Source organism: Mustela lutreola, chromosome 9 (assembly GCF_030435805.1).
Source record: "Mustela lutreola isolate mMusLut2 chromosome 9, mMusLut2.pri, whole genome shotgun sequence".
In the NCBI taxonomy this organism is placed as follows: domain Eukaryota; kingdom Metazoa; phylum Chordata; class Mammalia; order Carnivora; family Mustelidae; genus Mustela; species Mustela lutreola.
In genome coordinates, this window is record NC_081298.1 from 106,576,013 (window position 1) to 106,602,654 (window position 26,642).

General features: G+C 40.3%; 1 protein-coding gene and 1 long non-coding RNA gene across 5 annotated transcripts in view; one reads left to right on the top strand and one right to left on the bottom strand.

Annotated features, from left to right (window-relative positions):
* Positions 1 to 1,016: 1,016 nt before the first annotated feature.
* Positions 1,017 to 20,728, bottom strand: LOC131840412 (uncharacterized). Of its 2 annotated transcripts, XR_009357341.1 has the most exons (5): positions 20,642 to 20,728; positions 19,286 to 19,355; positions 17,646 to 17,796; positions 2,355 to 2,434; positions 1,017 to 1,181 (listed from the first exon to the last, which is right to left on the bottom strand). It is a non-coding gene; the product is annotated as an uncharacterized LOC131840412 (long non-coding RNA). The 2 variants fall into 2 exon arrangements; XR_009357340.1 differs by having other exon boundaries at positions 17,646 to 19,355.
* Positions 20,729 to 21,204: 476 nt separating this feature from the next.
* Positions 21,205 to 26,642, top strand: part of RMND5A (required for meiotic nuclear division 5 homolog A) — a 62,493-nt gene continuing 57,055 nt past the window's right edge. For all 3 annotated transcript variants that reach the window (XM_059188314.1, XM_059188315.1, XM_059188316.1), the window contains exon 1: positions 21,205 to 21,677. In XM_059188314.1, coding sequence (XP_059044297.1) covers positions 21,536 to 21,677 — 142 coding nt within the window. In that variant the 5' untranslated portion in view covers positions 21,205 to 21,535. The remainder of the gene's footprint in view (positions 21,678 to 26,642) is intronic.

The following is a 26,642-nucleotide window of genomic DNA, read 5'->3' on the forward strand; positions in this document are numbered from 1 at the left end:
TTCATTTAGAGCAAATGAAATTTATAGAATTATGATTAACATTAATTAATATAGGAGAAGACACCTAAAAAGTTTTTTTTAGAAAATTTTGTTTTTTAAGTAATCTCTATATTGAATGTGGGGCCCAAACTTACAGCCCTGAGATCAAGAGTTGCATGCTCTACCAACTGAGCCAGCCAGGTGCCCCTAGAACTTTTTGTAATAGTCAGTACTCTGACATATTACAATTTTTGTATTACAAACAGAATATTAGTTCAGTACTACTGTACTACTTAAACACTTGTGCTAAGTTGGGAGAGGTGCAAGAAAGAGAAAATTAAAGAGAAACCTACAATTTAGTCATGGAATGTGATAAAACCAGCTATTTTTCTCTTCCTCTGAAAGGGAGACTATCACTTTAAATTTAGTATGAAGCAAACTTCTGAACCAAGATACACACACACACACACACACACACACATTTGCCAGGGGAAACTGGCAAAAGTAGTTAAATTGGTAACTTAGGTCAGTAAATAAAAATTGCCAAATTGGCTCCCTGCCTGAGATGGCCATGGGAGAGGGTAAAATTAAGATGGATTTTCCTAATTGGCTTAGTACTATCTTCTGTTTGGTGGAAAATAGACAAGCAATTTTGGCTGCTGACTATAAATGTGTTCTGCGTATTTTATATGGAGAAATAGACGGAGAACAAAGTTAGAGAGATTGGAAAATTATGTGAGAAGCCGCCCAAGGAAGGGTGAAAAAAACCTGTCACTCTTAGTGCAATTTAGTTCAGAAGCACGTAAGCTGTTAACTTCCGAACCTCAGGAGTAGCTGCATAAAATTCTTGCCAGAAAAAGTAGCAAACTTGACAAACTGACCAGGAAAGGACTTAGTTTTAGTCAGTATTCAGGAAAATTTGAAAGTTAAAGAGGTTTAGAAATAAAAACCATGAGGAAAAGAATCCACATTATCATGAAATACAAACATACAGATCACACACACATGCTCTAAAGATATACCGCCTTTAGGCAACATGAAATTGCAAGTTGTTTTAGTTTATTTAGTTAGTCTGATTTGATATGAGATCATGTAGAAACCCACTATTTAATTCAGGAAAAACGTATTCTTCAGCTCCTGGACCTTTCAATGTCAAGAATATGCAGCACTGTTTACCACCATTTGGTAGCACAATACAGCATCTGTGGGAATAACGGATACTTTATAACCCATTCATCTCCAAAGGTCTAAAATTGCATAACAAATATCCTGAGGGTACAGCTTTATGATAGGTGCTCACTCATGAAAAGGTTATATGTTAACTAAAAAGAGGTATTTGGTTAGGAAACAAATTAAGCACTGAACATTCTGTCTAGAGGACAGCTCTCATGATGTGGGGGGGGGGTGTTGAAGAAAAATCATCTGGGCTCTGAGGCATAGGATCAGACTTTAGGGGATTGAGAGAAGGGCATTAGATTAGCAGAGGGATGGGGACAGGGAACAACAGTGTGAACAGAGGAAAGGAGGAGACTGATTTAGAACAGAACTGAAAGTTCGTGTTAGGAAGTAGTTCTGAGAATAAACAGGTCAGTAGTGAGCAGCATAAGAAAGTTTACTAGATTTAGTAAGTGGGCCGTGCAAGGAGATCCCTAGAAATGTTATTTCAGGAGACTGGTGGCCCATGGACAGACTATTTTTTCTTTAAACCTTGTTTGATTTTTTTTTTGTGTGAATAATATCCTTCATAGTTTGTCATGAAAAGTAATACTAGTATCCTAAAGATCCTTACAGGTTTTTTTTTTTTTAAATAACTTTTTAGGGACAGGAATAAATAAGAACAGGGTATCAGGATCTTTAGCCTGATAAATGAAGTAGTTCGAAAACCTCCTGTTATTTAGAGAACTTAAATCTAAAAACTTAAGTTAAAATCCCAGAGTTTTTAAAGAGAAAAATGTGTTTTCTGGCCCACTGGACTGGGAACAAGAAAATTGATTTTAATTATTTTGCCATCCAAACATACACCTTGTTGCCTCCAGGTTTAACTCCTTTGGTTTTCCTCATGGCGTTGAATCCAGCTCTTCATAAAAAAATCCCCTTCCCCTGTCCCTTCTCCAAATGTCCTGCTCCAAAAGGCTGCTGAGGGTCGAAGGAAAGGCTCCAGGACAAGGCAGTTGGTTCTGTGGTTTTTGCTTATGCCTCAGAAAAATGTGGATGATAAGAAGAGGGATAGAGACAAAGAGTCACATGGTATGGCATATACCTACTGTGTTCCTTCCCAAATGCACCTATAGTTAGAGCATGAAGACGTGTCCTAGATATGGCTGGATGAGAAAAGTTCTATTTCAATGCAATGCTGTGTTTTAGTTGGTATTTACCTTATTGGACATCCACGATTAGGTGCTGATTTGAAAAAAGAAGCTTAAAATATCTATATTCCTTGCTATCATGAATCCAACTGCAAACAGAGAAGATAAACAATATATGGATGAGCTTATAGAAATTTAAGATGCAAGATTAGGTTTTGACTTCTGATTTCTTGAAATATATTTACACTCAAACCAAACATGGAAATGAAATAAAATGATGAATCCTTAAAATCTGTGTAGTTATTAAATTCTCCAAAAATTTCAGGGCATTCAAAATAATAGATAAGAGAAATCTTGTTCTTTCTTTTTTTTTTTTTTTTAAAGATTTATTTATTTATTTGAGAGAGAGAGAAAGGAAGAGAGTGAGTCAGGGCAAGGGGTGAGGAGAGAGGGAGAGAAAGAATCTCAATAAGATGCCCCATTGAGCATGGAGCCTGATGCAGGGCTCAATCTCATCACCCATGAGATCATGACCCGAGCCAAAATCAAGAGTCAGAACTTAACCGAGTCACCCAGATGCCCCCCCAAATCTTGTTCTTTATTACATTTTTATTTATAGAATTTTATTTGTATAGCTTAAGTTTTAGTGATATAAGACTCTCTTCTTTTTTTTTTTAATTTTTATTTTTTTATTTTTTTTATTTATGTATTTATTTGACAGAGAGAAATCACAAGTAGATGGAGAGGCAGGCAGAGAGAGAGAGGGAAGCAGGCCCCCTGCTGAGCAGAGAGCCCGATGCAGGACTCGATCCCAGGACCCTGAGATCATGACCTGAGCCGAAGGCAGCAGTTTAACCCACTGAGCCACCCAGGCGCCCCAAGACTCTCTTCTTTCATTACAAAGAAGTGTATTACCCTTTTTCCTTTGATCAAATCAGTAAAAAAAAAAAAAAAAGTGGCTGTAGTTACAAATATGAATAAGATACAGTCCCTGCCTGGGTGGCTCAGTCATTAAATTTCTACCTTCAGCTCAGGTCGACCCAGAGTCCTGGGACTGAGCCCTGCATTGGGCTCCCTGCTCAGCAGGAGACCTGTTTCTCCCTCTCCTACTTCCCCTGCTTGTGTTCCCTCTCTCGCTGTGCCTCTCTGTCAAATAAATAAATAATCTTAAAAAAGAAAGAAAGAAAGAAAAAAAGATATAGTCCCTACCTGTACTGAGATGAGACTTTTGGGAACTTTGGGAGCTAATGAGTGTATTTTGCATGTGGGAGGAATGAGAATAATGGGAATAATTGGGAAGCAGCCTCTAACATGGCTCCTAATGATCCTGCCTCCTCTATTCTTGCTCTTATATAATCCCTTCGCCTTTACTGTGGGCTGGACCTAGTGACTCATTTCTAACAGAATGCAGGAAAGGTGAGGGATGAGGTGAGCTTATTAAAATAGGGTGACTTCTGTCCTGCTCAACCTCTCCTGCTTGTTCATTTGAGGGAAGCCAACTTTTTGTGAGCTACCTTATGGAGAGGCCCACTGGCAAGAAACTGAGGGTAGCCTTTGAGCAGCTGGGGTCTCAGTCCAATAATCCATGAGGAATTTAAATCTGCCGGCAACCGTGTGATCCTTCCTTAGCTGAGCCTTCCGATAACTAGCCTAGGTAACAGCCAGATTGCAGTCTTGTAAGAAACCCTGAACCAGAGGACTCAACTAAGTGATCCTGGATTTTTGACCCACAAAAACCATGAGATAATGTTTGCTGTTTTAGTCATTAATTTTGTAATAATTCAAATATAGCAATAGATAATTTATACTCCTTTAAGTAGTTTATGGTCTAATAAAGTGAAATAAACATAAAAATAAAGAGAAGAGTTAATACTTATGTAGTGCTTATTATATGCCAGGTATCTTTCCAAGCATTTTACATATATTAATTTAATCCTTACAATAAATCTATAAAGTATTATTACTATTGCCATTTTACAGATGAGGAAATTGAGGGAACAAGAGATTAAATAACTTTCTCACTGTCACACAGCCAGTGGAGCTGGGATTCAAACTCAGTTTGGTGTCAGAAAGTTCTTTTCTTTTTTTCTTTTTTTAAGAGTTTAAGTTTTTAATCACTATATTGTACTGTTTCTTTCCATCTTTTTTTTTTTAAAAGATTTTTTTTAAATTTTTTAAAATTTATTTGTCATAGAGAGAGAAGCGAGAGTGAGCACAGGCAGACAGAGTGGTAGGCAGAGGCAGAGAAGAAGCAGGCTCCCTGCCAAGCAAGGAGGCCGATGTGGGACTCGATCCCAGGATGCTGGGATCATGACCTGAGCCGAAGGCAGCTGCTTAACCAACTGAGCCACCCAGGCGTCCCTGTTTCTTTCCATCTTATATATCATAATAGAATTATATACTCTTCATAGAAATAGTACACAGGGTGCCTGGGTGGCTCAGTAGGTTAAGCCTCTGCCTTTGACTCAGGTCATGATCTCAGGGTCCTGGGATCAAGTCCCGTATCGGGCTCTCTGCTCAGCAGAGAGCCTGGCCTGCTTCCCCCTCTCTCTCTGCCTGCCTCTCTGCCTACTTGTGATTTCTCTCTCTGTGTGTCAAATAAATAAATAAAATCTTAAAAAAAAAGAAATAGTACAGCATAGTAAATTATTATTTATCTGTAGGATAAAGGGCTCTGAAGGATTCACAGACACCTAAGCAAAATTTGAAACATGGAAAGAAGGCACTCCAGACAGATGGAATAGCATATGCGAAGGTGTGGGTGCTACAAAAAACACTGTACTTGCCAAGGACATATGCTACTTTTCCTTTCAGATGTTCGTAATCAATTATGTGGTCTTCTTCAAATTCTGACCTTTATTTCTATTGGTAAACACTATACTCTCTGAATTCTAATAAGCCACAACTCTTTTTAGAAAAGAGTAATGCCTAATTCTCAACCAAGGGCAAAGGCAGCTTTGAATGAGTTGAGCAGAAAAATCTCCCCACTCATTTCAACATACAAGGTGATTTAGAGGATTTGTAATGGGGGCATTTGTCTTTTGAAGCAACAAAAGCACGCTCCTTACACACATTTTATGTGCTGTCCACCAGAGAGTATCCAAAATCTATAATGTTCTCCTTGCCCTTGGGATGATGAGGAAGACCAGTCGTAGGTTTGAGAAACACAAATCTCTATACTGAAATGTAACTCTAAATAATCTTGCATCAGACCAAAATAACCTATTGATTATTTTACAAGAAAAATGGAGAAGAGAGAAAAAAGGGGATTAAACATAAGTTGGAATTAATCACTAGAAAAAGTAAACCAGGTTACCCTAAAAACAAAGAGAAGCGACTGTAGCTATAATAATTTTGGACATAGGAGTGGTTGCCCTTCCCCCTTCATTATCATAATTATCCTCAAAAGGCCAATTAAAAAGAAAACCAAAAAAACCTTTTTGGGACGCCTGGGTGGCTCAGTTGGTTAAGCTGGCTGCCTTTGACTCAGGTCATGATCCCAGGGTCCTGGGATCGAGTCCTGAATCAGGCTCCTTGCTCAGTGGGGAGCCTGCTTTCTTTGCCTCTCCCTGCCTCTGCCAGCTTGTGCTCTCTCTTTCTGACAAATAAATAAATAAAATCTTCAAAAAAAAAAAAACAACAACACTTTTTGAGACAACTGGAGATTCACACGCAGAGAGTTCCTGCATAGTGCAATATTGCACCGAGAAAATTCACATTGGTATACACTTCATTGAGTTTATTGTTTTCACCAGTTCCACATGCACTTGTGTGTGTTCACACAAACTTTGATGCAATTTTATTACATATTAGAATTGCATGGCCACCACAATCAAGATACAGAAGAGTTCCATCACAAAGATCCCTCATGTTACTCTTTTGCAGCCACAGCCAGCCTGTCCCTGCTACTATCCCCAATCCCTGGCAATTTTCAATCTCTTCTTCATCTCTATAATTTCATTATTCAAGAATGTGATATAAATGGAAAGTTTTGAGACTGGCTTTTTTCTTCCACTCTGTGTAATTACCCTAAGATTCATCCAGGCACTGCGTATTAGTTCATTCCTTTTTATCGCTGAGTAGTACTCTCTGGTATGACTGTACCAGTTTTTTTAAACCAGTCACCTGGTGAAGGACCTTGGTGCTGTTTCCTATTTAGGGCTATCACAAATAAAACGTCTGTGAACGTTTGTGTACAGGTTTTTGTGTGAACATAAATTCTCATTTCTCTGGCATAAACGCCCGAAAGTGCACTTTCTGGGTTATATATGGCAAGTGCATGTGCAGTTTTGTAAAAAATGCCACACTCTGCTCCAAAATGGCTGCATCTTTTTACATCCCCACCAGCAATGTATGAGTGATCCAGTTTCTCTGCATCCCTACCTATTTGGTATATCACTATGCTTTATTGTAGCCATCTTGACAGGTGTGTAGTGATACCTCATTATTGTTTAAATTCTTATTTTGCTAATTGCTAATGATTGTTGGTAAGCTTTTTATGTGCTTATTTGCCATCTGTATACCATCTTCAGTGGTAAGTATGTTCACATCCTTTGCCTTTTTTTCTGATTAGATTGTTTAGGTTTTTACTATTGAATTTTGAAAGTTCTTTATATATTCTAGATACATGAGCTTTGGCAGATCTACAGTTTTCTCTGTCTAAGCTTTGCCTTTTCCATTCTCTTTACAGGATCTTTCACAGAGCACAAGTTCTCAATTCTGATGAGGTTCAACTAATCAATTTTTCATTTTATGGACTGTGTTTTTGGTGTCAAATCTGAAAATTCTTTGCTTAGCTCTAAGTCCCAATGATTTTTGTCCATTTTAAAAAATTTTTGTCCATTTTTAAAAGTTTTTTTTAAGATTTTATTTATTTATATGACAGAGAGAGAAAGAGTGAGTACAAGCAGGGGAAGTGGTAGGGAGAGGGAGAACCAGGCTCCCCGTTGAGCTGGGAACCCAGTGCAGGACTCTATCCCACGATGCTGGGATCATGACCGGAGCTGAAAACAGATGCTTAACCGACTGAGCCACCCAGGTGCCTCAATTTTTGCCTACTTTTTAAAGCTTTACATTTTACTTTACCTGTGAACATCTAAGTCAGTAATCTATTTTGAGATAATTTTGGAAAAAGTGTGAGACTTAATGTTGTTTCTTCCCCCCACCCCTCGCCGCCCATGAACACCCAATTACTTGATGACCTTATTTCTTGAAAAGGCTATCCTTCCTCTATTGATTTCTTTTGCATCTTTGTTAAAATCACTTGAGCATATTTCTGTCAGCTTATTTCTGGGTTCTCTATTCTATTCTATTCAGCTCTTCTATTCTATTGGGCCAATACCATACAGTGACCACTGTCAATATATATTGAGATTTTAACTAGATAGAATGATTCCTCCTATTTTATTCTTTTTAAAATTTGTTTTATGCTATTTGTTATGCTCCATAAATAAGTGAAACCATATGGTAATTGACTCTCTCTCCTTGACCTATTTCACTCAGCATAATCTCTTCCAGTCCCATCCATGTTGCTACAAAAGTTGGTTCTTCATCCTTTCTGATGGAGGCATAATACTCCATAGTGTATATGGACCACATTTTCCTTATCCATTCGTCCGTTGAAGGACATCTTGATTCTTTCCACAGTTTGGCAACCATGGCCATTGCTGCTATAAACACTGGGGTACAGATGGCCCTTCTTTTCATGACATCTGTATTTTGGGGGTAAATACCCAGGAGTGCAATTGCAGGGTCATAGGGAAGTTCTATTTTTAATTTCTTGAGGAATCTCCACACTGTTCTCCACAGAGGCTGCATAACAAATAGCATGGAGGGCATGGGGAGTTAGAGAGGAGAAGGGAGTTGAGGGAAATTGGAAGGGGAGGTGAACCATGAGAGACTGTGGACTCTGAAAAACAATATGAGGGGTTTGAAGTGGCGGGGGGTTGGGAAGTTGGGGTACCAGGTGGAGAGGGCACGGATTGCATGGAGCACTGGGTGTGGTGAAAAAATAATGAATACTGTTATGCTGAAAATAAAAAAAAATGTTTTAGTTCTTAGAGTTCCTGTACCTTTACACATAAATTTTATAGTAAAATTGCATACGTTACAAAATACCTTACTGAGATTTTGATTACAATTCCACTAAATCCATAGCAATCAATCTGGGGACAATTGACATCTTTACTGTACTGCGTCTTCCAAATCACGAACACAGTATATTTGTCCATTTATTTAGGTATTCTTTTCTTTCTTTCATCAGTATTTTGTGATTTTCAGAATACAGATCTTGAATATGTTTCATAAGATTTATGCCTATGCATTTTTCTTTGGAGCAATTATAAATATTATGTTTTAAATTTCAGTTTCCTCAAGTAATGTTGTTATCATATAAAATATAATTGGTTTTGTGTGTTAATCTTGCACCTTGCATCTTGCTGAAGTCATTTATTAAGTTCTGGGATTGTGTGTGTATATGTGTGTGTGTGTACAGATTCCTTGGAATTTTCTACATAACCACTAATGTCATCGGTAAATAGGGACAACATTATTTCCTCCTTTCCAATCTGTAGGCCATGGCTTTTCTTATTCTTGCTTTACTGAACTGGCTAAAACTTCCTGCTACTTCACTAGGTAGTGAGAGTAGACACTCCAGGAAATCATAGGGAAAAGCAATTGGGATAGCACCAGTATTTATGATGTTAACTGTAAGTTTTTGTAGATATTCTTTAACAAGTTGAGGAGTATTCCCTTATTCCTAGTTTACTAAGGCTTTTAATCATGAATGGATGTTATCAAATGCCTTTTCTGCAACAATTGATATGTTCATATGATTTTTCTCCTTTAGCCTGTTGATATGATCGATTACATTTTGCTTTTGAACATTGAACCAGCCATGCATTCCTGAAATAAAACCCTCTACATTATGATATATAAATCTTTTTATATATTGCAGGAAACAGTTTATGATTCTGTATTTTTACAACTAAGTTCATGAGATAGATTGACCCATAGTTTTCTTTTGGCTTACCAGCATTATCTGGTTTTGGTATTAGGGTAAGACTAGTTTCAGAGAATGAACTGGAAAGTAGTCTCTCATATTTTCAACTGAAAGAGACTGTACAGAATTGGTGTTAATTGGCCCTGAAAGGTTTGGCAGAATCTCCAGGAAACTATGTGAGTCTAGAGATTTCTTTTTTGAGAGTTTCAAAATTATGGATTCAATTTCCTTAATAGCCTTAGGACCTTTCAAATAACCTATTTCATATTGAGCGAGTTGTAGTAGTTGGGTGTTTTTTGGGAAACTAGTTCATATAACTTGTTGAATTTATATATATAGAATTGTAGTAGTATTTCCTTGTTATCTTTTTGATGTCTGCAGGGTCTATTGTGATATTCCCTGTTTCATTCCTGGTATTTCTAATTAGTGTCTTCTTTTATACTTTGTCAATCTTGATAGAGATTAATTTCCTTTTACAGATTTTCTCTGTTGTTTTCCTATTTTCAATTTTATTGCTGTCTGCTTTTATGTTTATTATTTCTTTACTCTGCTTGCTTTGAGTCTGTTTTGCACTCATTTTCTGAGTCTCTTGAGGTGAGACTTTCTCTTTGACCCATGCATTCTTAAGAAATGTGTTAATTCCAAATGTTTGGATATTTTCCTATTACCTTTCTGTTATTTATTTCTAGTTTGATTCCATTGTGCTTGGATGACATGCTTAGTATGATTTGTTTAAGTGAGAATTGTTTTATGGTTCAGGAAATTATCTATCTTGGTATATGTCCATGAGCACTTGTATTTTGAGCATGTGTATTTTGCTGTTATTGGGTCAAGTATTCAATACATAAAGACAAGATCCTGCTGGTTGTTGGCATTGAGCTCTTTTATATCCTTGCTGATTTTTTGGCTAGTTGTTCCATCAGTTGCTGAGAAAGGGCTGTTGAAGTTTCCAACTATTATTGTGGATTTGTCTATTTCTTTTGGTTCTTTCAGTTTTTGTTTCACATTTTGTTTGCAGCTCTCTTGTCTGGTGCATACCTATTTTGAATTGCCATGCCATCTTGGTGGACTGACATTTTTATCACAATGTGGCCATCTCTATCTTTGATAATTTTCTTTGCTCTTAGGTCTTCTATATGTAAAATTAATATAATGTCAGCCACTCATGTTTTCCTTTAATTAATGTTTGTGTGCTAGATCTTCTTAAATCCCTTTCATTGCCTGTATCATTATATTTGAAATGAGCTTATTGTAGACATCATATAATTAGGCTATGGTTTTAAATTCATTCTGCCAATTTTAAAACTTTTTTTAAAAGATTTTATTTACTTGACAGAGAGAGAAATCACAAGTAGGCAGAGAGACAGGCAGAGAGAGAGGGGAGGAAGCAGGTTCCCTGCAGAGCAGAGAGCCTGACACGGGGCTGGATAGCAGGACACTGGGATTATAACCTGAGGCGAAGGCAGAGGCTTTAACCCACTGAGCCAGCCAGGCACCCCCCAATTTTAACTTTTAAGTGGCATATTTAGGCTGTTAATATTTTATGTAATTATTGATATGTTACAACTTCAGTGTGCTGTTTTATTTATTTTCTCTGTGTAATCTTTGTTTTCCATCTGTAGTTTCTTTTTCCTGCCATACTGTGAGTTACTTGAAGATTTTTGAAAATTGTTTTGAAAATTCTATTTTATTTATAGTATTTTCCCCCAGCTTTATTGAGATTCAATTGACATATAACACTGTGTAAGTTTAAGGTGTACAATGGTTTGATTTGATACAATTACATATTGCAAAATTGATTACCATTTCTATTTTTTTAAACTTACATATTTTTTTCCATTTTGGTAAAATAAGCACAACATAAAATTTACCATTTTTAAACATTTCTAAGTGTATAATTCAGGAGCATTAAGTACATTCACAATGTTGTGTAAACATCACAGCTATCCATTTCTGGAATCTTTCACCTCAAACAGAAATGCTGTACCACCTAAAGAATAATTCCCCACTTCCCCCTTATCTGTGGTACTTTTAAATTTTACCTGTTGTATAGTTTTGTTTGGTTGCTCTAGGTATTACATTATGTATATATATCATAGTCTACTATAGTAGTATCATTGTTTTACCAGTTCACATTAAATATAGAAACGTTAACTTCCTTTATCTCTCTCTCTTTCCTGTTTATAGTATAATTGTCTATTTACATACATTTAGATATTTATTTACATTTTTTACATACATTTAGAACAATATAGTGTTATAATTTTTGCTTCAACTATCATTTTAGAAATTTATAAAACTTAAGAAGAAAAAGAGTCTGTTGTATATACCAATATTTTCGTTTATTGTGTTCTTTCTTTCTTCCTGATGTTCCAAATTTCCTTTTATTTTTTTATCATTTTCTTTCATGACTCTTTTTTTTTTTTAAGATTTTATTTATTTATTTCACAGACAGAGATCACAAGTAGACAGAGAGGCAGGCAGAGAGAGAGGAGGAAGCAGGCTCCCTGCTGAGCAGAGACTCCCGATGTGGGGCTCAATCCCAGGACTCTGGGATCATGACCTGAGCTGAAGTCAGAGGTTTTAACCCACTGAGCCACCCAGGTGCCCCTTTTATCATTTTATTTCAGTTTAGAAAATATGCTTGGTACCTGTGTGGCTCAGCTGGTTAAGCGTTTCACTCTTGATCTCAGCTCAAGTCTTGATCTCAGGGTTTATAAGTTCAAGCCCCATGGAGTCAACTTCAAAAAACAAAAAAAAAGCTGGGTGTGGAGTCCACTTAAAAAAATGCTTTTTGGTGTGACAAATTCCCTCGGTTTGCCTTCATCTGAGAATTTCTTGATTTCCTTTTTATCACTGAAGAATATTTCACTGGACACAGGATTCTTGGTTGGCAATTCTTTTTTTTTTTTTAATATTTTATTTACTTGACAGAGAGAAATCACAACTAGGCAGAGAGGCAGGCAGAGAGACAGGAGGAAGCAGGCTCCCCGCAGAGCAGAGAGCCTGCTGTGGGGCTAGATCCAAGGGCACTGGGATCATGACCTGAGCCAAAGGCGAGGCTTTAACCCACTGAGCCACCCAGGTGCCCTGACAATTCTTTTAATACTTGAAAAATATTGTGCTACTTCCTTTTGGCCTACACAGGACATTAGGTGATTCATATTGGTGTTCCCCTATAAGTACTGTCATTTCTCACTGGCTGCTTTCAAAATACTTTCTTTGTGATTAGTTTTCAGAAATTTAATTGTTGCATATTTTGAAGTAGGTTTCTTTGGGCTTGTCTTTTTTGCGATTTAATTTCTTGAATTTGCAGGTGAATGTCTTTTGCCAAGTTAGGGAAGTTTTCAGTTACTATTTCTTTCAATATTTTTTCAGTTCTTCTGTCATTCTCTTCCAGTGACTACAGTGATATGATTGTTACTTTTTTTTTTTTTTTTAAATATCCCATAGTCTCTGAGATTCCTTTCATTTTATTTCAGAAAATTTTCTCCAGTTCAACTTGAGTAAGTTCCACTGGTCTGTTCCTCAAGTTCAATGATTCTATCATCTGTTATCTTCACTCTATTATTGAGCCCTTAGGGTAGGTTTTTAATTTTACTTATGTATTTTTCAGTTCTATTATTTCCATTTTTTTTTTTTTTTTGGTAATTTCTATTTCTTTCTTGAAGCATTTATTTCTAATTTGTTTCAGAGTATTTGTAAATGATTGATGAAGTATTTTCATGATTGCTGTTTTAACACAATTATCAGACAATTCCAACATTTGATTCATCTCATTATTGGAATCTGTTGATTATCTTTTCTCATGCATGTTGTGATTTTCTTGGTTTTTGGATTAGTGATTTTTTGGCATCTTGGACATTTTAGATATTAGATTATGAAGGTCTGGATCCTATTTAATCAATCAATCCATCAATCAGTCATTTATTTATTTTTAAAGCAGGAAGTCTTCTGTTGAGATTTAGCACATGGGCTGGTGGGTATGTATATTTAACTTCTCTCTGGGCCCAGCCAACACCACCTGGCAAAAGTGGAGCACTGACTCACCCTGTCTTGTTGCAAATGGGTGTGGTGGAAGTCCAGCTCCCCCCTTACTCCACTAACAACTTCACAGTGAAAGTGGGGTGCCAACTCCCTCTGTCTATTGCATCTGAGCGAGGGTATAAACTCAGTTCCTCTCTCAATCTGCTGATACCACCTGCTGGGGGAACTGGAGCACCACCTGCTTTCACCAGGCAGAAGATGGAAGGTCAGCTCCCTACTCCAGTCCTGCCAAAACCATTCTGCATGGGAATTGGAATGTTGCCTCTCATGTACATGGATTAGGGAAGGTTGAATGGAAAATTAACTCCTTGCTCAGCTCTGCTGAAACCATGCTGTGATTAGAGGGTGCAGTTTTTCTGTAGTTGGCTGGAGTAAAACAGAATTGCCAATAAGCTTTCCATTGTTGGGTCACTCTTTTTTCCATCCTTTGGGTAGGAAAAGCAGACTTTTCTTTGAGCTTTTATTATCTGTGCCTGTTTGTACTGGTGGGTTGGAGGATTTTGCATTGCCCTGAGATATGAGAAGAAATAAGGAAACCTGGAAATTTACCATCATGTCACTCAAGTCTCCAGATTCTGATGTAGCCCAACTTCCTTCCTTCTTCCAAAGTATTACTATGCTTGTTTTTTGTACTACATCTAGGGCTTTTTAGGGACAACCTAAAAGAATGGGATTACTTCATCTTAGTTGAACTGGAAGTCTCCTTAAAAGGCCATCTTTAAACATTAGTTTAGTTTACTACCTGGAATCGCCCCAGGTTGTCAAAAGTCATGAATCTTGTATTTTAGCAATTTACAACCTAGACTCTGCACTGAACAGATGCACAGAAAGATCCATAAACAGATGACTCAAATTCATACAGAGTAAGAGGAAGTAAGAGCACCCTAAGTTTTTATAGGGCTTAAAGATTTATAGAGCACTTTGCATATATAATGTATATACATAATGCTCTTATATATTTACTAATTAAATATATACATTTATTATATAAAGCATATTCATATTATTTTACAAATATATATGTATATATTACTCTCAACAATGTTGCAAGGTAGGTGGAATAGATATTGTTATTTTAAAAAAATAAAGTCTGGGGCGCCTGGGTGGGTCAGTGGGTTAAAGCCTCTGCCTTCAGCTCACATCACGATCCCAGGGTCCTGGGATCTAGTCCCACATGGGGCTCACTGCTCAGCAGGGAGCCTGCTTCCTCCTCTCTCTCTGCCTGCCTCTCTGCCTACTTGAGATCTCTGTCTGCAAATAAAAAAACACAATCTTAAAAAAAAAAAAAAGTCTGTTTGGTTAAGGTTCTTGCCTAAGGTTTAAAGGTGGTAAGTATAAGTGTTATAATTTTTGTGAATCTTAGCCCTGAGCTCCTGATATCAAACCACACTACCTAGGGTAAATAATCTTCTGTTCTAGTAGAAATCCTATGCTTCACAAGTAATCACAAAGCATAATTTTGCCTTTTTGAGGGTTAGTGGCTTGTGAGTTAGAGAGTCAGATTCAAATTCAAATTCTAGCTCTACCATGCCTTATTTGTGTAATGTCGGAGAAATTACTTAACCCCTCAATACCTCAGCTTCTTCATCTGTAAAATGGGAACAACTATTTACTTCAAAAGGTTGCTTTGGATAATGACACATTTAAAGCAAAACGTCTGGCATATTGTAAGCACTCAATAAATACAAGTAGCTATTATTATAATTAGGGATAAATAAACAAAACAAAACAAAACAAAACCCCAAACCAAAACAACACTGCATTTCCATGAGGAAATAATGATTCAGACTCAAAGCTTTCAAAAGCAGAGAGGGTGCATCTGTTCATTCCTGTTTGGTTGTGTCACACCTCACATGTTACTTAATAAACATTGGCATCTCTATCATTTTAAAACTGGAAGGACCTAAAATATCATCTATTTCAAGCTTCTCATTTTATAGACAAGGAAACTTGGGTTGGGAAGGGTTGAAAGAATTACTTCAGAATTATCACCCTTCTTGCTGCACCTAGTAAAGCACACAAAAGAGTGAGCAGGAAATAAACTATAGGAAGACACCCCAGATTCCAGAAAGGAAGAGATTTGGGTCCATAATACCTGGGGACGTGGGGAACAGGTCCAAAAGGTATAAATACTTCCCTACAGGTTGGGACTATATATGATGGCAATGTCTGCATATCATCCTCATAGAAATCTCTAAGGGGGTAGCTTGATGGCCACTTAAATGCAGATTACACTCTGCATTTAGGTGCAGTCTGCCCCAAACCACACAGGAGACATAAATGAAGGGGAAAACATTCACGACAATATTTTTGCTTATAGTTGTAATTTTCCTCATTTGTTAAACCAGTCTTAGTAACAATTTCCAGAAAAGTATGGAGATTTTGTTTTGTTTGAAAATGATGAAAACTGACTTTTTTAAGTGATGAGAAGGAATATATTTTGTAATCCAGTATTTCATTACACATTTTTTCAGTTCACTCTTATTTTATGTTAGCTGTGAGCTAGAACAGTCGTAAATTAATAAGCTCTTTTCCACAAGGTCTTTTTAAATAAAGTCTTTTTTAGTCTTATCAAGAGTATATTTTGCATAAAAGTACATTTTTAAGGCTGTTTTAAAAAATTGATTATCAAATCTGAAAGATGAAATTTTGAGTTTTTCTATCTTACCTCTGTGTAGTTTCAGATTTCTAAGAATAAATGAAAGTAAAAAGTATAAATATGCAATATGTTGTATAAGGGTGAGTGCTAAGTTCTAGTAATGTGCAACAGCTATTAAGCATTTCAAAGGATGTCCAAAGCAGTTCTAGGGGTGCCTGGTTGGCTCAGTCAGAAAAGCATGTGCTTCCTGATTTTGGGGTTGTGAGTTCGAGCCCCACACTGGGTGTAGAGATTTCTTTAAAACAAACAAACAAACAAACAAACAGTTCTAAAGACTTTTTTTTTGTTGTTAGAGAAAAGTTGTTAAGCGAACAACAACAGTTTACAAAATGTACATAAAAAGAGCTATCTTTTATGAAAATGCACATATGGGTATATGTGTATACACAGGAAAAACTCTGGAAATTCACCCCAAATGTTAAAATTCATTTTTTCTGGCTTCTGGGGTTTCATGAGATTTTTACTTCTTTATGTACTGTTTCTTTTTTCTTTCTTTCTTTCTTTCTTTCTTTTTTTTTTTTTTTTTTAAGATTTTATTTATTTATTTGTCAGAGAGAGAGAGCACAAGCAGGTGGAGTAGCAGGCAGAGGCAGAGAGAGAAGTAGGCTCCCTGCTGGACCAGGAGCCTGATGTGGTACTCCATCCCAGGACCCTGGGATCATGACCTGAGCTGAAGGCAGAGGCTTAACTGACTGAGCCACCCAGGCATCCCTTTTTTCTAATTGCCTTATGATGAATGTGCATTTTAGTCAGAAGACAAAGGGTTTCCTCTTTCCTTTCTTCCAATTAATATTGGTTAAATGTTACAAAGAATTGAACTTAAAGTTAAGGGAAGGACCAGAGCAAAGTCCAGAATGATTACAAATTGAGAGGTTCTCCAGATTGAACAGAATATGGGGGAGCCCATTTGATACCGAGTGTGGTTCTGTGTTTGTGTGTGAATTTTTGTTGTATAGTGAAAATACAATAATTTGTGATTGTTCTGAAAACTGATTTTTCCCCCCCCTTTTGCTTCTAGAGACCCTGCTCTGGGAAATCAAGGTAGGAGCTTAGAGAAATCATGCACTAGATAGGCAGGGCCAATACAAACTAAAGAGGGAACATAAAGATCTCTGCCCTAACAAGCACTACTTTTCCCTACTCTGTTAAATTGAAAACCTCTTCTCTCTCTCTCTTTTTAAGATTTTAAGTAATCTCTAGACTCAACACGGGGCTCAAACTTATAACCTTGAGATCTAGAGTCCCCCATTCTAACTACTGAGCCAGTCAGGTGTTCTGAAGTCTCTTCTATTACTATGCTCTTTCCTTTAACAATTACCTAAAGTAGTTTTTCTATGTTGGTTAAATCCCCTGAGAAAAAAAGAACAGTCACCCCAGGTCTAGGAACTAACAATCTAATTGAGTAAACAAACTAGAAAAGTTAACCAAGAGAGCACTATGCACTTTGGAATTAAATGACTTAACACAGAGAAGTCCTATAGCAGGTCAAGGAATGGCTGGTAACCGAACTGTTATTAACTTCTCAGTGATTGTTTAGCATAGTAGCCACTAGTCACATGTGGTTAATGAGTACTTGAAATGTGGTCTGTACAACTGAGGATTTTAATTTTTAATTTTATTTAATTTAAAAGGCTACATAGAGTTGGAGACTTACCATATTGAAGAATGCAGGCCAAGATCTAGAAGGTATCAAAAAAGTAGGACTTCTCTTGTTACTTGAAGAAAGGGGAGGATTTGAATGGCTTTGGACAAAGAAAGGCATTCCAGAAGAGGAAAAAGCACATATGAACTGTGCTCACTTCACCCTGAAAATGTGAAAGTGTCTGGAGTTTGGATGGGGGATTATGATGGGTTGCTACACTGGGGAGACCATGTAGCTGAGAGTTATGATTTGAAGCTGTTTGTAATGGGGAGTAATTAGTTTTTTCTTAACTGAGGTATAATTGGTATATAACATTATGTTAGTGTCAGGTGTACAACATGATTTGATATTTGCATGATTATTTCTGATCAGTGGATAATAATAGCTCTTACCATGGGTCAGGCATTATGTTGAGTGCTTTAGATGGATTATCTCATTTAATTATAACAATCTTTTGAAGGGAATGAAGATTTATTTGGTGCCATGGTAGGGGTAAGAGAAGCAATTATAATCTTGGAAATATCTCAAGGTACTGATGATGAGGATGTAGAAGTTAAAAAGCCTCATTAGGACATGAGGAAGTCAGACTCAATAGAACTTGATATCTGACTTCATGTGGAGGATGAATGAAAAAGGGACAAGACAATCTGCATCCTTAGGGATACTGCTGAGGACAAAATCCTGGGGAATACCAATGATTCTGCGGTGAATGAAGGCAGTTGAATTAGCAAAACGATCTTAGGAAGGATGTAGATGGGTGGCAATGGAAACAAGTTAGTAGAATTGAGGAATTTGATAAAGGCTTCTTGAGAGTCCTTTAGGTAAGTTAAAGATGAGTATGGAGGAGCATACAGCTTTAGTTGATGGAGCATGTGATTTTTGATCTTAGGGTTGTGAGTTTGAGCCCCATGTTGGGTGTAGAGATTACTCAAAAATAAAATCTTAAAAAAGATAAGGATGGAGAAGTAGCAGCTGTAGCTGGGAGTTAAAGTAGTGCTGATAAAAATAAGGGAGTGAAAGGGAGGAAAGTCAATTTTGAAAGGAAATGTGAACTTTTTTTTTTGACATGGTGACTAGAGGTAATGAGTCTCTGTATGATAATGTCTTACTAGTAAGACAGAATGGAAAGCTAGAGCTTATGAGGCAGATCAAGGCTGGAGATGGGTGATTGTAAAGTGCTGTCCCAGGACAGCAGGTAAAGGGAAAAGAGAGGTTGAGGATAAAATCTGGAGCAAACACCCACTCACATAGAGGGCTTAATAAGGAGAGCCAGCAAGGGAGAAGGGGTGGCTGAACTATACTAGGGCAATGTCAAGGAAGAATTGTACAGATGAAATTGAGTCAGAATTTTCTCCTGTGGCAGCGAGGTCAAGGAAAAAAAAAACAAGACTGAGAAAAGAATGAGTTTATCAAGGAGATCAGGGAGGATAAAGTATAAAATATTTGGGCAGTCTGGCAGTGAAGAGACTGAGAGAAAAAGGGAAACAGCTTGAGGAGGGATAAAGAAAGATCATCTCCCGCCCAGGTGGTCTGGAGGGAGGTAACATGAAGCCAGCAAGCCAAGGGTTGGCAACTTAGAAGGGGGAAGAGACTCTTGGTCCTTTAGGTACTTGACAACAGTTCAGGGAAATGGATGGTAGGGACAGAAATACTTTAAAAGTGGTGGAGGACGCTGGAACTGGATTTTTTAAATCTTCTCAGTGAAAAAGCAATCAGGGCCATCTGCGGAGTGAGAGGAGAAAGGAAAATGGGTTAGGTGGGGAGGAGAAAGGAGATTTATTACACCAACAGCTAGGGCGGCCCTTGACAATCACGTGAATGAAAGGATTAGGGACTAGACCAAGGCGATTCCACTTTGGGCAACCATCTCAGATTTACTTCTGGGAACAGACAATACTAGCAACAACCACCATCTTTTATCATGTGACTATTCCCTGCTTACTATGAATGTTAACATATATTATCTCACTAATTTCCCAAGAATCCAGTGAAGTATTATTATTCCGATTGGCTGAAGGTTTATATTGGAATATATTTCCAAGTTATAAAAAAGTAAATTGAGACACAAAAAGATTTAGCCTTAATTAAAAAAAAAAAAAAAAGGCTACTATGTCGCCAGGCACCGCTCTCGGGCACGGAATGAGACAGGCAAAGATTTATGGAGATTTACCGAAAAGTAAACGAATAAATGAACCAGATCACTTCAGTTTTTAATAAATGGTGTGAAAATAAGAAAACTGGTGATATGACTATTATAATAAATATGACACGACACTGGAGGAGCGCGGGAAGATAGAGGCTCTGTTAGTGTGGTCAGAGGAGGGCCCTCTGAGAGGACTAGTGAGCTCAGAACTTCAGGATGAGAAAGGTGGGTGGGTTTTCCAGGCCCACGAAAGGCTAAGTGCAGAGGCCCTGAGGCAATTACTGATGTGGCCTTTGCAGGAAAGCTAACATTAGCGCAGCTGAAGCTGAAGCAAGGGGCTATGGGCCAAGGTTGGAGGCACCACGGCAGTCCCGAAAGAGTTTACGCAAAGGAGGGAAGTTAATTCGGATCAATGGAATAGGGCTCCCAAGAGCAGGAGGCATGCTGTGCCGCGTTCCCACGCGGGTTTCCATTGCGCAAAGCTGCCCGCACGTGGCGCAGAGAGAAGCTACCGGTCGGGAGAGGTTCCAAGCCCCGGAGCCAAGGGGCTTGAGGCCCGCGGCCGATGGGGAGTGTGACCTCCCCGCGGCGCCAGCGTCCCGGGGACACGGACCGTCGCACCGGGCCCGTCCCCGCCCGGGCCCCGCGCCGCTCGGAGCAGCTCTCCTCCCGCACCCTCCAGGATCTCCCCCGCCTGGAATTCTCGTCAGCGAACCCCTCCCGCGGCACTATCCGCCCCGCCGGGCTTGGTTTTTCGTCTGGGGCGGCGAGTCCGTCTTTCAAAACTTCGGAATGACACTAGTCTCAGGAGTAATAGGGAGATGACATCAGTTAGGACCAGGGCGAACTCCTATAGAGAACACACCTTTTAATCTCTGCCTTGTTTTTCCTCACGGCTTTCCAGAAATAACTTGCTTCCCAGTATGCACTCTAAGTCACCCCCTCCAACAGCGAGACTGTTGGTTTGGCCCCTAGACTCCGATTGGCTGAAGGTTTACGCCTCGGTCAGGGATTGGAGAACGTTGGTTCCTTACGTATTCCCCGCGCCCATTGGTTCTTTCCCCCCGTTTCTGGGCGGAGTGGTTAGGGACGGTTTCCACCCTCTTGTTTACGGAGAGCGTAGTTGTAGCGCTCTCCGAGCGCCGGGGCTGTCTCTAAAGTTCCCTATTTAGCTCCTCGGACCAATTGGGTTCTTGCTCCACCCTCGCCCTCTCCCTTGCACGCTTCCCGCGTGGTACTGCCCACACCTTTAGAGCGGCGGCGCGCTCGCACTGCCGTCGCGTTCCTCCGCCCGCTCTCGCCAGGCTGCTCCCCCTCGAGGGCGCGCTTGGTACGGCCCGCGCCGCCTCTTTCCCTTGCTGGGGTGGCTGCCCCCCCCCTCGGGTCGGCGGCGCTTGGTGCCGCCCGGGAGAACCAGGTCATCGGTCGGTTCCCGTGAAAACAAAAACAATCGGCGGCGCCGCCGCGGGCAGCCGAACGCGGCGAGTGAGGACCAGGGGCGCGGGACCGGGTGGGGAGAGCGAGCCGGAGCGGCGGCCAGTGTCCGGGGGCCGGGGGGGCATGGGGCAGGCGGGCACGGGCTGCGCGGGGCTCCCCCGGCGCCGCGGCTAGCGCGCCCGCTGTCTCGGCCGCCTCAGCCACCCGCGCCGCCCGCCTGGGGGACGAGGAGCAGGACGCGGCCTCGGCCGGGCCCGGGCCGAACGGCTGCGGACACCCGGGCACCAGGGAGCCGAGCGCCTTCGCCGCCGCCGCCTCCGGGATGGATCAGTGCGTGACGGTGGAGCGCGAGCTGGAGAAGGTGCTGCACAAGTTCTCGGGCTACGGGCAGCTGTGCGAGCGCGGCCTGGAGGAGCTCATCGACTATACGGGCGGCCTCAAGCACGAGATCCTGCAGAGCCACGGTAGGGCGGCCCGGGTGGGCGCGCGGGGCAGGGCCCGGCCCCTCGGGCCACGGCGGGCCAGCAGGAGTGTCCCCGCGCCTCCCCCGAGATGCGGAGACCCCCTCCCCCGCCCCAGCCCCCTGTGACTTTTCCTCCTCTCGATTTGCCTCGAAGCTGTACCTACTTCGTTGTCGATTAAGAGTGAGCGCGATCCACCCGGAAACCGAGCCCGGAACCACGGGTTCCAGCCGGGTTAAACGTGCGTGGGGGCCGGTCGGTGGCACCTGCAAACTGCCGCCGCCCGGGAGTAGGCGCCCCTCGCCCCCGCCCGGCCCGGTGCTTTCTGGTCCCTGCGGGCTGAAGGTGCGCTGATTGCGTTGGACGGGAGGGTCTGGACGTTAAGAGGGTCAGTGCAGGAAGCCCCTTTCTTTCTCTCCTGCCCCAGATCCTTGGCCCGGGGACTGACTTTCCAAGTCTTTCTTTTTTTCTTTCCGTTCTTTTTTTAAATTAGAAAGTCGAGTGTTATTCTTAGCTGTGGGTTAACAGAACAGCCGCTGCTGCAACTTCACGATTTGACTGCTGTGTGGAAGCAGCTCTTCCTCAACTCCGCAGCCGCACAGACATGATTCCTAGGAAACCATCTGAATCGAAATGTTCAGCTCTCCTGGTGTAGCCTGAGGAAGAACAGGCAACTTTCCTGAAGCAAATTGTGGCACAAGTAGTTAGTTACTTGCCTTACCTGGCCAAGTTTTTACCTGTTTTTCTTTCAGGAGACAGATTTTTTTATAGAAGGTGCTTTACCTAGATTATTTCATGATTGCCTGAGGCCCTGGGGGCAGATGCTCTGCTGAGGTTAACTTGTGGAAGCTGGTTGGGAAGGGGTTTTGGTTTTGTTTTTTTAGTAACATTTGAAGGTCTGGTATCCTCAGATTAATGTATTCATAGTGGTGATTCCTCCTGATCAAGAAAGAAAAGACTTTATTTAATGGATTTGTTCAAGTTGGGGAAGCCTTCTCAAACTCCTAGGCTGAACAGCAGTTTATGCAAAGGAAAGTTTGGTAGCTGGGGTGAAATGCGGTTACTTTGGCAGGTGAGGTGAAGGCAGGGCCTCATTGGAGCTTCTCCCCTCTTCTCTTTCTCCTCCTACACCTTTCTTCCCAGACGCCTTTTGGTGGGGAATAAGGGAGTCTTAAAACATACTATTCTGAACATGGCAGTCACTTTTGAGCTCTGGGGAAGAAGCAAGCCTGCAACCGTAGTGGGAGTAGGAGTTAGAATATTTTTTTTTTTAAAGATTTTATTTATTTACTTGAGAGAGAGACAGTGAGAGAGAGCATGAACGAGGAGAAGGTCAGAGAGAGAAGCAGACTCCCCATGGAGCTGGGAGCCCGATGCGGGACTCGATCCCGGGACTCCAGGATCATGACCTGAGCCGAAGGCAGTCGTCCAACCAACTGAGCCACCCAGGCGTCCCAGGAGTTAGAATATTAATATGGAAAAATAAGCAGACCTGGATGGCTGCCTGTGAAGGGGAAGCGGAGGTGGAGTTGGATGGGAATCCTGAGAATGCTCTGGTGAATTTGGTTTTTGGGCATGCAGGATAAAGCTGAAGGGCTATGTGTACTGGTGGCTAAAGATGCAGTTTGAATTTGGGGGAAAAGTAAGGTCTCAGATGGTTTCCTAGTATAATTTCTACTGAGGAGAGTGAAGGAGATCCCATAGGCTGTAAGGAGGGAACAATGTAGGGTCTAACCACACCTGAAACCTCCTCTTGGAGAGTGGAGGGCCATGGAGGAATCAGCCCAAACAGAAAAGGCAGGAGCTTAGGAAAAGAGAAGTTGGTTAGCTGGTTGGGAGTCAGTGACCCTCTGCTTACAGCTTCATGGAGTTAAAATAAACTCAGTTAGTGGGAATTAAGAAAAATATGCAAACTGAAGTGTAAGGAGGCATAAGGCTGTTTAAGTACAGGGGTAGGAGGTGTGTGTATGTGTGTGGGGAATGTGTGTGTGTGTGGGTGGGTGTGTGTCTCTGTCCCTCTGTCTCTGCCTGCCTGTCCACCCACCCTTCCGCTCCAGGAAATCTATATCTTGTTCAAGGCTAAAAGGAAAAGAATGAGTGAAGGTCTAGACTTGAAGAGGTGGAAGGAGCATATCCTTTTTAGGGACCAGGTCAGAGATTGAGGGGTTGGATAGGCAGAATATGAGAGAAGATGGAAAGTAAAATACCTTCTTATAAGAGAGCAGGGGGTATTAGTTGATTGGGGAAGTGTGATTGCAAGCCTCATTTTAGGAAACTTGGGGCTCATCTCCGATGGATAAAATAATTGCCAGAAATCGCTGAAGCATGAGTTTGCTTTAGACAAATTGTTTTTGCTGGGTATCGGGGAACTTTGCAAGGAATATATGGTGTGTGGGTATTAGCCACGGATAACGTCATGCTATTCAAATGATCTGACTTGGTGAATTGCATGTTTCTTTCTCAGCCTCCTATTTTTTACCTTCTGGTCTACCAGATTGCAGTTTGATATTGGTATTTCTTTAATTTTGTTTAATTCTTAAATAATAGGATTAAGTGACTAAAGGCAGTTATGAAATGTGAAAGAAAAATAAATACCAGAAGTGCCAGGTCTAATTTCCCAAGTAAATTCTTTTCTCTTAGGGTGTTCTTATGTGTGGAGGCAAACATCATGGTTTGTCATCTAGGTTATGGTAATTTTCAAAGCAGATAATTTCTAATGTTCTTTGCCAGCAATGTGGTGGGTATTACATTTGTATTTTAAATATACCCTTCCTAGAGTTGTGTCTCCTGAAATCTGAGTTTGGAGCTCCATTTTCAAGTTTGAATGTGCTTGTTTGGGCAGTTGATCTTGTAGGCTCCTTTGACTTGAGAGAGGGGCTCCATTTGGGGCCATCTGTCAGGGGTTTGGATCTCATTCTCTGGGGTTATTTGTGGTAATAGTCTTGTAAGAATGTGATGTGAATAAAGTAGAATCTTGGGAACTGTATAGCTCTCCAACATGGCATCATACTGATGGTGAGTAACTGCCTGATTCAGAAGTTTCTTTTTAGCTAGGGTCAGGAGATCAGTTTTGGGGAATGAATTACATTTTCTTATGTTTAAATATCTCTTTTCTATTTTTTTTTTAAGGTTTTACTTATTTAGCAGAGTCGGGCGGGGAGGTACACAAGCAGGGGTAGTGGGAGAGGGAGAAGCAGGCTTCCCACTGAGCCCGGTGCAGGGCTCAATCCTAGGACCCTGGGATCATGACCTGAGCTGAAGGCAGTTGCTTAACAACTGAGCAACCCAGGCGCCCGAAATATCTTTTTTCTAAAGTGAGTGAAGGACTATACTAGATGAGGATAGTTAGAATAGTTTGTGGTGGAAACATCATACGTAAATGAAGATTAGTTGGTAAGCCTGTTGACAACCCATTTCCACTCTAACTACTTTTATTCCAGATTGTGAAAATGCTCAAAGGGGGCTCGCCTGGCAACTGGCCTGGAAGTAGTCCTGTAGTGAGCCCTAACATTTCTTTCATCTGCTCTGAATTGCCTCTATGTAGCCTGAAATTCTTTCATATATACTTTCCCTAATTATTTCATTAAAAATGCATTTTTCTTAATTCAAATACCTTTGTGAGAATGCAGGCTTTGACTAAGTCATAGCGAGGCATGGAGGTTTGGTGATAAAGGGGCAGCGTAGCAGAGCAAAGGAGCAGTAAAGAATCACAGAAAATACTAAACAGAAGTTCTGTGGAAGCCTGATTCATTCCTCTTCTGGAGACTGACTTTAACGGCTTTCTTCAGGTCCAAGGTTTAAGGTCTTTAAGGCTTAAGGTTTGTCTGGGAAACCTTAGGGTGGTAGATTGGATGATGGGAGAGTGATCCGGAACCTGATCTGAGGTAAAAGGGATTAGAGTTGACTGTCCACAGTTAATGAAAGGTCTGTGCTGAGGTGTTTGGGCTGGGAAAGGAATACCATTTTTAAGCTTAATTTGCCAGAAATTCAAGGATTGTACCAAGCTCTGAGTCTTACCTTTAGTTACTCTGATTAAACTTCAGGTTCACTTAATTTTCTCAACTCTTAGGAAGGAGGAGAGCACTTAGTCGTCACTTAGTTGTACCACCTTTTCAGGGAGTTTCCATGTGCACATGAAGTTTGGTCTGATTTAAGATTCTGTATGGTTGATGCTGTTTGGTGATCATTCCTATGTGCCCTTGATCAATTTGGGTAAGGTGCTAGTGCTTCTCACATTTCACTCATGCATGTGTGCTCTTATTTTTTCAGATGGATTCATGATTTCACTTAAGTAGATTTATCCTTATGATAGGCACTGATATCTGTGAAATCGTAAGTTTGGTGTATTAGGTATAATAAACTATTAAAAGCAAATTCATAACTATTAAAATATTATTTCACATACAGCTAAAATCACTATTCACATCAGTGTTGTGGGAACCACACCTTGGGTGACCCTCAGTTAACAGACAGATAGTATGGATAAATGTTCCTGATTTGACTTGTGATTGTTTATATGCTTTTTAGCATATTTTTTTCCCTATTGTTTCCCATTAGCACCTCTGTGGTGGGAGGGAGAACAGAAAAGAACTATATATCACATATTGCTGATATTCTAATTTTACATTTGGTAAATGGAGATTAGACTGAGACAATAGGATAGCATTTATGACATGTTTGACAAGTATTGGGAAAATTACAATTTTTGTAAGAGTCAAGGGTATGCAGTATTTTTTAAAAGTGATTTCTCTGAAATCTTGCCATTTGCAAGGATGTGGATGGAACTAGAGGGTATTAAGCAGAGTGAAATAAGTCAATCAGAGAAAGACAGTTATCATGTGATTTCCCTGATACACGAGGAATTTGAGAGGGAAGGTGGAAGCTTGGGGGTAGGGAAGGGAAAAAATGAAACAAGATTGGATCGGGAGGGAGACAAACCATAATATACTCTTAATCTCACAAAACAAA